Genomic DNA, 12,475 nt, shown 5'->3' on the forward strand with positions numbered 1-12,475 from the left:
CCGCATGCACCGCATGTACCGTGCACGATGCACCCGGATCATGTGCACACGCATGCACTGCATGTACCGCGCATGATGCACCCGCATCATGTGCACCCGCATGCACTGCATGTACCGTGCACGATGCACCCGGATCATGTGCACACGCATGCACTGCATGTACCGCGCATGATGCACCCGCATCATGTGCACCCGCATGCACTGCATGTACCGTGCACGATGCACCCGGATCATGTGCACATGCATGCACCGCATATGATGCACCCGCATCATGCGCACCCGCATGCACCGCATGCACCGCGCACGATGCACCCGGATCATGTGCACACGCATGCACCGCATGTACCGTGCATGATGCACCCGGATCATGTGCACACGCATGCACCGCATGCACCACGCACCCGGATCCCGTGCACGCGCGCGCCGCCGCCTGCCCGTGCCCGCGCCCGCGGTGCGGCGCCGGCGGACGGAGGCGGAGGAAGAGGAGGAGGAGGAGGAGGAGGAGGAAGGCGGCGGCAGGCGCAGGCCGGAGCCCGGCGCCATGGACAGCACGGGCAAGGAGCGGGAGGCCGTGCAGCTCATGGCCGAGGCCGAGAAGCGGGTGAAGGGCTCGCACTCCTTCCTGCGGGGGCTCTTCGGGTGAGCGGCGCCGGGCGGCAGGTTGCGTAATGGGGGTGCGCGGGGGGGGTCTCGCACAAGCGGGTGCTTATCGGGGTGCTGTGATCAAACACCCCCCCAGCGCACACAGCCCCCATTGCTCAGCGTGGAAGCACCACTGTGATGATGTGGGATGTGTGTGTGTGTGTGCCCCCCGTGCTGGACCCGCCGTTGGGGGGGGGTCCCCACGTCCTGCTCCATGGCGGCTCCGTTTATCCCGGCTTTATCCGCTCTGTGCCGCGGCGGCACCGGCCATGGGGTGCCCTCTCCCCCCTCATCGGGGGGGGCCCGCGGGCGGCGGCACCCCAAGGCTCTGCTTGGAGCCCCCCATCCTCCTTGAGGCCTTTTGCAGGGGATTGATCCAGGATCAGGGTTTTTGGATGATTTCAGTCCATTGGATCCATGTTTTCCAGCAGCACCAACCCATGGCGTGGGGCACAGAGACCCCCGCAGGGATGGGGCTGTTGGGGGGGGGTGGATGTGCGATACCCCTAAAATACCAAATCTTCCTTGATCCTGGAATTTCCTGTTCCAAGGCAGACATTGCTGCTGCTGCAGGAGCTGCTCCTCAGGGGGATGGGAAAACCCGGCAGCTCTGGCCACCCCAATCCTGCTTTTTTTGGTGCTCAGCAAAGAGCATCTCTGGAGCGATGCTCCCCCGGAGGCCGGGATGAATCCAAACAGGAGCCTGGAAAAATCCAGTGCCCGCAGCTCGGCAAGCAGGAGTCACAGACAGGAATTCCTCGCTGGCAGATTAATCAGGCAGAGGCTGCTCCGGGCATAATCCAGGCGGGCAATTGCCTCAGCCCCCTCGGAATGAACCGGCAGGAGATTGCGAGAGGCAAATTCCTTGTTTTCTTGGGCTAAAAATAGAGAAAAGAGCCATGAAATGGTAGGGATGGTGCTGGAGGGCTTTGCTGTCGGCCTCTTCCCATGGGAATGGGGGTGTCCAGGCCCATGGGTGGCTCCCACAAGGATCGCGGGCACTGGGTGGTTTCCTGGAGCGCTCCACCCGCTGCCCCAGGGCTTGGATTTGGGATGGAGGAGCTGCATTCCCCCCGGCCCCGGGTGCCTCTCACTGTGTAGCATCACCTCCGGCCGCCGCCTCTGGTGCTGCCTCATGCACAAGGTGCTGTCAAGGGCGAGGAGCGGGCCAAGAACCCGCCTGGGCTCGGTGCTGTGCTTGGTGCTGTGCCAGGGGGAGGCACGGGGGGAGATGGCAGTGCTAAACGGGGCCACCTCCTGCCTGTGGCCCCTGCGGGGTCAGCGTGAGCTGTGCTGCAGTGCTGGGCTCACAGGGGTCCCATCAGCCCTGATGGGCTCGAGATCCAGGGCATCCCTTGGCTGATCCGGTGGGTGATGCTCCTTGCAAGGGTGAGCGTGTGGGATGCCCCTTCTTTGCCCCATTGGGGCAGGCACAATGAGTGGTGCCTGGACACAGACAGGGGTCGGCTCTGGAACCACAGACCCTTTGGGTAATCCTAGAACCCCAGCTTGGTTTGTGTTGGAAGGGACCTTAAAGCTCCTCCAGCTGCAACCCCTGCCACGGGCAGGGACCCCTTCCACCAGAGCAGCTTGCTCCAAGCCCCTGTGTCCAACCTGGCCTTGAACACTGCCAGGGATGGGGCAGCCACAGCTTCTCTGGGCACCCTGTGCCAGCGCCTCAGCACCCTCCCAGGGAAGAGCTTCTGCCTGAGAGCTCAGCTCAGTCTCCCCTCTGGCAGGTTCAAGCCATTCCCCTTGGCCTGTCCCTCCATCCCTTGTCCCAAGCCCCTCTCCAGGTCTCCTGGAGCTGTTTCAGCTCAGTCCCTCTGGTGCCTTTCAGGGGCAACACGCGGGTGGAGGAGGCCTGTGAGATGTACACCAGGGCTGCCAACATGTTCAAGATCGCCAAGAACTGGAGCGGTGAGTGTGGTGTCCCGCCAGCACCTGAGCATCCCCCTGGGAATCACTGCCCGGAGCTCTGCATCCCGGCCCGTTCCCATGGGGACGCGGCTCCTCCGCTGGGCCCGGCTCCCCATGAGTTCTGCAGGGAATGTGGGTGCAGGGGGTGACCTGCTTGTGCCTCGTGTTCAGGCAGGGTGGTGGTTACTGCTTCATAATGCACTGGAGCCCACCAAAGAGGTGCTGCCCTGGGACTGCTCCTCGAGGAAATACCTCTTTTGGGTGGGACATCAAACCTGATGGGGTCGAGATCCAAGGGATCCCCTTCCTGATCCAGTAGATGATACTCATTGCAAGGATGAGCGTGGCATGCGCCTTGTTCACCCCATTGGGTGAAGGAGCACAACGATGGATGCAGTTTGGGGTTGCTGCATCTCTGCACCTCCCCGGCTGGTGGGAGGGGATGCTGCTTGGCTGCTCCTGCATGCTCCTGGTCCATGTGTCCCTGTGTGCTCCTCGCAGCGGCAGGGAACGCCTTCTGCCAGGCAGCCAAGCTGCACATGCAGCTGCAGAGCAAGCACGACTCGGCCACCAGCTTCGTGGACGCCGGGAACGCCTACAAGAAGGCAGATCCACAAGGTAAGGGGAGGGAAGCTGGGATGTTCCCTTGGGAAGCTGCTCGTGGAGGAGGTGGCACACGGGGGCTTCCGGTTATCACCAGCACTGCTGGGGCTGCAGAGCCTCGCTGCGGGATACCCAACAGCCATGGACGCCTCCTGCCTGCTCTGGAGTAGGGTCCTGAATGATGGAGGCTCCTGGGCATCACCGTGCGGGGCTGGTTCCTGGAGAGGTGTCACCTCCTCTTGGTGATCTCTGGTGCTTTGGCTGTGCCAGAGCCTCCGCTGAGCTCTGGTGTGCCCCAGGGCTGCTCCTCAGCACCTTCCTTCCCGGCTGAGCTTGGCTTCGGAGGAAGCCTTCGGCAGGTCTCAGGGCTGGATCACACTGGGATCCGCAGCCCCATTCCTGGGGTTTCCCTGGGGCAGAGGAGAGGTGGGAGGAAACTGGGGCTGAGCTTTGATGGGATGAGGATAAGGATCTGGATCCTTTGGATCTGGTTGTGATGGGATAAGGATAAAGGATCTGGATTCTTTAGATGTGATTTTGATGGGATGAGGATAAGGATATGGATCCTTTGGATCTGGTTGTGATGGGATAAGGATAAAGGATCTGGATTCTTTAGATGTGGTTTTGATGGGATGAGGAAGAAGGATCTGGATCCTTTGGATCTGGTTGTGATGGGATAAGGATAGAGATAAGGGTAAAGGATCTGGATCCTTTGGATCTGGTTGTGATGGGATAAGGATAAAGGATCTGGATTCTTTAGATGTGATTTTGATGGGATGAGGATAAGGATCTGGATCCTTTGGATCTGGTTGTGATGGGATAAGGATAAAGGATCTGGATTCTTTAGATGTGATTTTGATGGGATGAGGAGGAAGGATCTGGATCCTTTGGATTTGGTTATGATGGGATAAGGATAAAGGATCTGGATTCTTTAGATGTGGTTTTGATGGGATGAGGAAGAAGGATCTGGATCCTTTGGATTTGGTTATGATGGGATAAGGATAAAGATCTGGATTCTTTAGATGTGATTTTGATGGGATGAGGAGGAAGGATCTGGATCCTTTGGATCTGGTTGTGATGGGATAAGGATAGAGATAAGGGTAAAGGATCTGGCTCCTCCGGATCTGGTTGTGAAGAGCAGGGCTGTGGTTTCCAGGAGCACCTCCCATTCCTTCCCCAGCCGAGTGTATGGAAACAGAGCAGCCAACCTCCCCTGTTGCCCACGCTTCCCGTCCCAGGGAGCTGGAGAAGCTCGCTCAGGCTGATAATTCCTGTGTGTAGTTGTAAAACACCCCAATTCCCAAGGGAATGGCAGGGGAACGGCAGCTCCTGTGTGTTAGGAGATGGGGATCAGCTCTTTGCTCTGTTTGAGGGCGCAGGGGGACAGAGCCAGGGTGAAAGCGGTTTGTGTTTTACTCCCCCTCACTTTGGACCGTTCCCTTTCGGGGGATGGGCCAGGAGGCTGCTGCTGGGATGGAGGGGACGTTGTGCTGGGTGAAGCGGGATGAGATCCACAGGTCTGGAAGCGCGGGGGGAATGTTCCAGCTGCAGCTCAGGGTTGGAATGGGTCCTTCCGGAGACACGGGAAGTGAGGAGATCCCTGTCTGAGGAGCTTGGGGGTTGGTTTGGTGTTGGGATGCGGGCTGGAGCTCTGACCTGCTGCCTGACTCTGCTCTTTCTCCCGACCACTCATGCTGCAGAGGCCATCAACTGCTTAAATGCAGCTATTGATATCTACACCGACATGGTAAGAGGCTGCCCGGCAGCTCTGCTGGGCGCGGGCTGCAGGTCGGGAAGCGCCGTGCGGTGGAGGGGGGTCCCTCCTCACGTGCACCCTCTGCTTCCGCAGGGGCGCTTCACCATCGCGGCCAAGCACCACATCACCATCGCCGAGATCTACGAGGCTGAGCTGGTGGACATTGAGAAGGTGAAACAGCCCGGGGAGCACTGGCGCGAGGCCGGGGAAGGCTTTGGGAAACTGGGGGGGCAACTTCCATAGAGCCCCAGCCTGGTTTGGGTTGGAAGGGGCCTTAAAGCTCCTCCAGCTCCAACCCCTGCCACGGGCAGGGACCCCTTCCACTGGAGCAGCTTGCTCCAAGCCCCTGTGTCCAACCTGGCCTTGAACACTGCCAGGGATGGGGCAGCCACAGCTTCTCTGGGCACCCTGTGCCAGTGCCTCAGCACCCTCACAGGGAAGAGCTTCTGCCTCAGAGCTCAGCTCAGTCTCCCCTCTGGCAGGTTCAAGCCATTCCCCTTGGCCTGTCCCTCCATCCCTTGTCCCAAGCCCCTCTCCAGCTTTCCCGTACGTTCACAGCTATTTCTGGATGCCCCCCAAGGCAGCTGCTGTTGGTTCCTATAACCAAGGCCCCCACGCAGGGATCCTGCAGCCTCTCAGCTGGCTGCAGAGCACAAAGAACAATTCGTGGTTTCTGGACCATCCTTTTCTTCCTGAGCTCCACTGGATCCCCCTCTCTGTTACTGCCCCTCCACGGGCAGCCCACTGAAGCCTTGCTCTTGACTGGTTTATTCTCTGGTGGCAAACCTCACGCTTCGGAATGACGCTGAGGTGTTTCTGTCCCCAGGCCATTGCACACTACGAGCAGGCTGCTGACTACTACAAGGGAGAGGAGTCCAACAGGCAAGTGGCCTTCGCAGAGGGGTGGGAGAGGGGGGGTTTGTCCCCACTGCTTGCGCTCTTCCAAGCCACCCCTTGGTGGGATGCTGCCATCCTGCTGCCATTCCCGGTTTCATTTTGGCTGTAAACTCCCCTGGTGTGCAGCGTTGGGTCCCACTTTACACAAGTGCTTCAGGAGGCGTCTGGGGGTGCCAGGCTGTGGGTTGGGTCCTGCCCAGGCCACAGCCCCTCACTTGAGGCTCTTGGTTGCAGCTCGGCCAACAAGTGTCTGCTGAAGGTGGCTGCCTACGCCGCGCAGCTGGAGCAGTACCAGAAGGCCATCGAGATCTACGAGCAGGTGAGGCCGTGCTGCATCCATGGGGAGAGCTCTCGCTGCCAAGGACAATGGGTCAGGGTTGGTCCCAATATTCCATGGCCCAGGAGCTGCCGATGGTGCCTTGGCAAGACACTTTGTTTCCAAGAGTTGCTGTAGCCCAGGATCCCTGCATGGGACCCCGAATGGGGGCTCTGACTCCGCTTGGGATTAGCTGTAAATCAGTGGCTCCCCAACAGCTTCTTGTGTGGACCCTGGTGCTTTCCCCCATCGTTATCTGGGGTCGGTGTAATCTTAACCGCCCCTCCTGCTCTTCATTGAGCTCTTCATGACGAGGTTTCCTTCCCCGCCTCTCCCTGTGCCAGGTGGGGACCAACACGATGGACAACCCTTTGCTCAAGTACAGCGCCAAGGAGTATTTCTTCAAGGCTGCCCTGTGCCACTTCATCGTGGACGAGCTCAACGCGAAGGTCAGTGGGCTCCAGGCGTTATCCCAGCCTCCTGCATCCCGATCCAGCAGCCTGGCCCGGCTGGGGCGCATCCCTGTGCGTGCAGGGGCCTGTGGCTGGTGCAGGGGTGGAAGCTGCACGTGCCGTGGCGTTGGGTTGGGTTCATTGGGAGCGTTTAGGGCTGGAGGGCAGGAGCTGAAGTGGATTGAGCGGTTGGATGCGGAGTGTTGAGGGTTGGCTGCTCTCTTCCAGCTCGCGCTTGAGAAGTACGAGGAGATGTTCCCGGCGTTCACGGACTCCCGGGAATGCAAGCTCTTGAAAGTGAGTAAAGCTGGGAGAAAGGGAGAGTAAAGTGGGAGCCCCTCTTGTAAGCGGTGCTGCTGCCCTTTGCTTGGTGCCTTCCCACCTCCCCTCGGCTCTGCTCCCTTTCTCCGGGCTCGCTTGGCCTGGGGTCGATTCCAGACCTCTGGAAGCAGCTGCAGGATGATTGCTGCACCTCTCTTAAACCTTCAGCCCAGCCCCACGCTGCGCTGTGTGCGTGCGTGCTCTGAGCAGGTCGTGGAGGCGCCGCTGCGGGTGGGAAGGGGCAGAGGTCTCCTGGGTGCTGTCCGTGCTCATGGAGCAGTTCTCCCATTTTCCATGGTTTTATCCCTAGAAACTGCTGGAAGCCCACGAGGAGCAGAACTGCGAGGCCTACACCGAGGCGGTGAGTGCTCAGCTGGCCCTTGTGTAACCTCATCTTTGGGGCGGGGGGGGCCACACACTGCTCGGTGTCGGGTCAGTTAGCTGAGTCCCACGGGGAGACCATCGGGAATGGCAGTGTTTGGTGGAGCATCCCATGGGATCGGTGGCGGCGCCGCCCCAGCCTGCACAGCTCCTGTGCTGAATGCTCCAATCCTGCTGCTGCTCCGTGCCCCAGAGCCCAGGGAGCTGCAAACCTGCCCAGCAGCGGAGGCCTGAAGGGCTCCGGGTGCTGCTGGGTGGCTCCTGGCTCTCCTTGGATGGGGTTTGCTTAGTGCAGGGTGCGGGGTTTGGAGCTTCCTTGTGCTCAGGTTTGAAAGGGGATGGTTTATTTTTCATTTTACATTGACTTTTTATTCTGTTGCATTTGAAATTTCAGCATATTTATGATTTATTGGATTCTGTGTTGTTATTTTAATAATTGGATTTGATGCCAATATCAATCCTTTTGTTGAATTTTATTCTAGCGTTATTGTCCTGCCCTTTCTTGTTCTCTTTCCCTTTTCCTTTCCTCCTCTCCTCCCTCTTTTCCTCTCCTCCTTTCTTGTCTCTCCCCTCTTCCTTTCCGTTTCTCCTCTCTTCCCCCTTTCCCTGTGGATGCAGCAGTTCCCACACGCACCTCAGGCCGTGCCCGGTGCCTCTTCCCCCGCAGCCCCGTTCACTGCCCAGCTCTCAGTTCTGCTCCTGTCCCCGCAGGTGAAGGAGTTCGATTCCATATCTCGCCTGGACCAGTGGCTCACGACCATGCTGCTGCGCATCAAGAAATCCATCCAGGGGGAAGGGGATGGGGACCTCAAGTGACGCAGCTCCCGGCCCCCCGTGCGGTGGCCCCGGCGCAGCCCCCGTGCCGCCACCGCTGGCTTCGTTCCGTGTCTCACCCCGCCTGTCCCGTAGTGTCCCGCTCCGTGTCCCCGAGGCGGAGGCAGCGCTTGGGGCTGAGCCCTCTCCTTGGGGGCCCTGTCCCCGCTCGGTGCCCTCGAGGCCAGCGTGTAAATACCTGGTACAGCTCAGTACAAGCCCTCGCTTCTGCTCTGCTCTGGTGTCGCCGTTTCTGTGCCGAGGGGACGCTCCCTGAGCTGCGCTCGGAGCTTGGGGTGTTTTTTAAATGAGCTTTTATACCCGTGCTCTAGTGAAAGGCTTCGTGGCTCTCCCATCCCGTGTGCACGTGTGGCATCCATCCCATAGATACACGTGTGCTGGAGGCAGGACGCGCCGGGGGACAGGGCAGCTGGGGAGCAGACCCAGTGTCCGTTGTGTTCTGGGTCCAAGATGCAACATTGAGGTTCCAGACGTCCTCGGATCTATTTTTCCACTTTATTTCCTGGCACAGCCCGTCCTCCCCCCCGCAGTAGGAATCTCTTTTTCCAGCTATCCGTTTACCTGACCTCCTCCTGCTGTCGCTGCTGCAGGTCGTAGGGACACGTGAAGCCTCCAGCCTCTCCACCATCGGCGATGCTGCCTCGTTCTTGCCACCTGCAAAGGCACTGGCTGAGGCTTGAGGGTACACGGAGACCTTGGCGGAGTTCTCTGGGTGATGGCTGGGAAAGGTGTAGCCATGTGTGGCATTCCCATGGGAATGTCAGAGGTGCGGTTGTAACCGAGGCTGATTCCAGGCCTGGGCATGGAGGGTGGCTCAGGAGCCTGGGCAGTTTGTGAGCATCTCGTGGCTGGCTGCAGTGAAGGGGTTTCAGCTGTGCCACTGATGTGCAAAGAGTGGATGAGGAACTGCTTGCTTTGGCACAACTGCTTGTGTGGCTGTCGCTGTAGTCCCAGTGCTGCTGCCTGGGGTTGGCTCTGCCCTCGATTCCCTCCCTGAGGCAGTGGGCTCTGGCACCAGCGTTTGTGCTCCTGTCCAGTTGGTTTTAACCTGCCTGTTTATGAGGAGACACAGTCTGGTGCTTTGGGCTGAAGGGTTTGGTCCTGTTCAAGCTGGACTTTATCCCTGCCGTGGGCTTAAGCAGAGGCAAACCCAACGCTGCTGCACTGCCCTGGGGTAGAAGGATGGGTTGGAAGCATTTTCATCTCATTTCCTTGCTTTTCCTGCCTTTTTTGGGTCACTTTGCTGGGATCAGGCGCGTGGCGAGGGCTGTGTCCTGCCTGACCCCGCTGAGGGAAGCGCAGGCAGGAGGCTTCTTTACGTTCCTCCATTCCCTGCGTCACGGAGATCTGAGGCTTTCCCACCTCCTTGTGTTCCCTTTTCCCAGTGTCAGTATTGTGCACGGTTGGGCTGAGCTGTGTCTGACCAGAAGCCAGGCCCAGGGCTGGTGGGGCCCCTTGTGAGCAGCAGCATTAAACAACCACCATTAGTTCCGTTGTGAGTAGGCTGCAGCATGTCCGTCCTCCGGTGTACCCGTGGTGAATTGTGACACTGTACACAACAGTCTGCCACTGCTGTATCCCCTCTGTACCATGACAATGCGTGACTGAGATGGCCTTAGCAGGAATATACTGTTCTGTGTGAATCTGTACACGAATAAAGTGAAAACCATGGATGTAACTGCTGAGGGATGCTCTTCCCTGGAGGATCCAAAGCTGGAGCCTGATGTAAAGTAGAGCTGTGGTCAGTGGGGCAGGATCTAGCCGGAGGTCTGTGACTAGTGGAGTCGCTCAGGGGTCGGTGCTGGGACCAGTGCTGTTTAGTGTTCTCATCACCGACCTGGATGAGGGAACTGAGTGCACCCTCGGCAAGTTCCCTGCTGATACTGAACTGGGAGGAGTGGCTGACAGCAGAAGGCTGTGCTGCCATCCAGCGAGACCTGGACAGGCTGGAGAGGTGGGAGGGGAGGAACTTGATGAAACTCAACAAGGGCAAGTGTAGAGTCTTGCATGTGGGGAAGAACAACCCCATGTGCCAGTACAGGTTGGGGCTGACCTGCGGGACAGTAGTGAAGGGGAAAGGGACCGGGGGGGTCCTGGCGGACAGGAGGATGACCATGAGCCAGCAATGTGCCCTTGTGGCCAAGAAGGCCAATGGCATCCTAGGGTGCATTCGAAAGGGTGTGGTTAGTAGGTCGAGAGAGGTCCTCCTCCCCCTCTACTCTGCCTTGGTGAGGCCTCATCTGGAATATTGTGTCCAGTTCTGGGCCCCTCAGTTCAAGGACAGGGAATTGCTTGAAAGAGTCCAGCGCAGAGCCATAAAGATGATTGAGGGAATGGAACATCTCCCTTATGAGGAGAGGCTGAGGGAGCTGGGACTCTTCAGCTTGGAGGAGAGGAGACTGAGGGGTGACCTCATCAATGGTTACAAATGTGTAAAGGGTGTCAGGATGATGGAGCTAGGTGTTTTCAGTGCTGTCCAGTGACAGGACAAGGGGCAATGGGTGCAAACTGGAGCACAGGAGGTTCCATGGGAACAGCAGGACATATTTCTTTACTGTGAGCGTGACAGAGCACTGGAACAGGTTGCCCACGGGGGTTGTGGAGTCTCCTCCGTTGGAGATATTCAAGGCCCGCCTGGACAAGTCCCTGTGTGATGTACTCCAGGTTACCCTGCTCTTGCAGGGGGTTGGATGAGATGATCTTTTGAGGTCCCTTCCAACCCTTGTGATTGTGAAGCATCAGGTAAGAGCTGCTCTGTGTGATGCTTCCCTTCAGTCCCCGTCACCCCACTGACCCGCCTGCTGGGGAAGCTGGAACAATCCCCCAGTGTCCCTGTTTTCCAGAGCTGAGCTCCAAGAATCCCGTCCCGACTCCCAGCAGCAAGGCCTGGCCGGGACGAGCTCTGTGCCCATTGTCCAGCAGCAGGGCTGAGGTGGGACCCTGGGGTCAGAACTGTTTGATCCCAGTGACCACGTTCAGGATTTAACCAGAGCAGGCTCCAGGAGCAACTCGCTGCTGTACAGGGCTGAGGACAGCAGGTCCCTGCTTCCAGGTACTGATGCTCAGGCTTTACACCGCAGTGGGGACTCCCGAGCTGCACCGGGGACCCCGGCCTTGTACAGATACAACCTCTTGGAAACGCTCCTGTAGGAAATTCCCTTTCTGTAGGATCCAGTTCCACCTACAGCAACCCTCCAGGGATCCCTGTCGGGTTCAGAACCAGCTCTGAGCCAGCCTGGGTGTTGTTACTGCTTTGCCAACCCCTAAACCCTGCCAAGGTTTGACTGTGCTTACCTTCACGCCAGCACAACCCTCCAGCAGCATTCCTCAGCTCTGGAAGTGCCAATGTAATAGTGACATGAAGAGAAACAGGAAAGGGAAGTAGAAACCCAGGAGTCATCCCAGGCAGATGTTTGTCAGGGCCAAGGATTCCACAGGTTCCTTGTGCCACACACAGGGATAACATCCCAAATCCTCCCAAGCGCTCCAGTCAGGTCAATCACAGGCACTACCGTGTTCCAGCTCGGCTTAGCAAAGGAAAAGGCAGGAAATGCTGACCCTGCATGGAAAGTGTCTTAGGTTTCCCTGTGCAAAAGCTTTCCCACCTACTGGATGTGATGGGAGAACAAGAGGAGATGCTAAGGGAAGAGCTGGAGATTAAAGGAAGGTCTCCCTGTTGTGGTGAGGAATTCCCTAAGGGTGATTCTCATGGCCACTGGTGCTGCTGGGATCCAAACCTGATGGGTGAAGGGCAGTTGGGCTTGGGAGCCTCAGTGCCAGTGCTCATCCTCCTGATGTCAACCAGAGTGTGCCTGGAGTCCTGCATCCGCCTCAGAGCAGCTCCAGTGCCTGAAGGGGCTGCAGGAAACCTGGAGAGGGGCTTGGGACAAGGGATGGAGGGACAGGCCAAGGGGAATGGCTTGAACCTGCCCGAGGGGAGACTGAGCTGAGCTCTTAGGCAGAAGCTCTTCCCTGTGAGGGTGCTGAGGCGCTGGCACAGGGTGCCCAGAGAAGCTGTGGCTGCCCCATCCCTGGCAGTGTTCAAGGCCAGGTTGGACACAGGGGCTTGGAGCAAGCTGCTCCAGTGGAAGGGGTCCCTGCCCGTGGCAGGGGTTGGGGCTGGAGGAGCTTTAAGGTCCCTTCAACCCAAACCAGGCTGGGATCCTATGAGGAGGAGCCCTGCCAGGGTTATTCCAGTACAATTCAGCAGCAGATGCTGATCAGGAAAAGCCCATGAACAGGAAGGTTCAGACTTAAGCCCTTCCTTCGAACCCCTCCACTGAGGGCATTTAACCAGACACAGCCTAAAGCTGCTGCTCAGGTTCCTACAGAGTCTTGCAGACAAATCTGGGC

The 12,475-nt window shown here is 58.5% G+C and overlaps 1 protein-coding gene across 1 annotated transcript; it reads left to right on the top strand.

The window, feature by feature from the left end:
* The first annotated feature begins 480 nt into the window (after positions 1-480).
* Positions 481-8,337, top strand: NAPB (NSF attachment protein beta). The gene is made up of 11 exons (XM_061461710.1): positions 481-639; positions 2,483-2,562; positions 3,064-3,180; positions 4,866-4,912; positions 5,015-5,092; positions 5,748-5,803; positions 6,053-6,137; positions 6,479-6,583; positions 6,815-6,883; positions 7,218-7,268; positions 8,000-8,337. Exons 1-11 carry the CDS (start codon positions 542-544, stop codon positions 8,102-8,104), a joined length of 891 nt encoding a protein of 296 aa, XP_061317694.1. The 5' UTR covers positions 481-541; the 3' UTR covers positions 8,105-8,337.
* Positions 8,338-12,475: the final 4,138 nt, after the last annotated feature.

This window comes from Pezoporus flaviventris, unplaced genomic scaffold (genome assembly GCF_033815535.1).
Source record: "Pezoporus flaviventris isolate CSIRO_AGI_PZ_B2104156 unplaced genomic scaffold, CSIRO_AGI_Pfla_v1 ptg000031l, whole genome shotgun sequence".
NCBI lineage: Eukaryota > Metazoa > Chordata > Aves > Psittaciformes > Psittacidae > Pezoporus > Pezoporus flaviventris.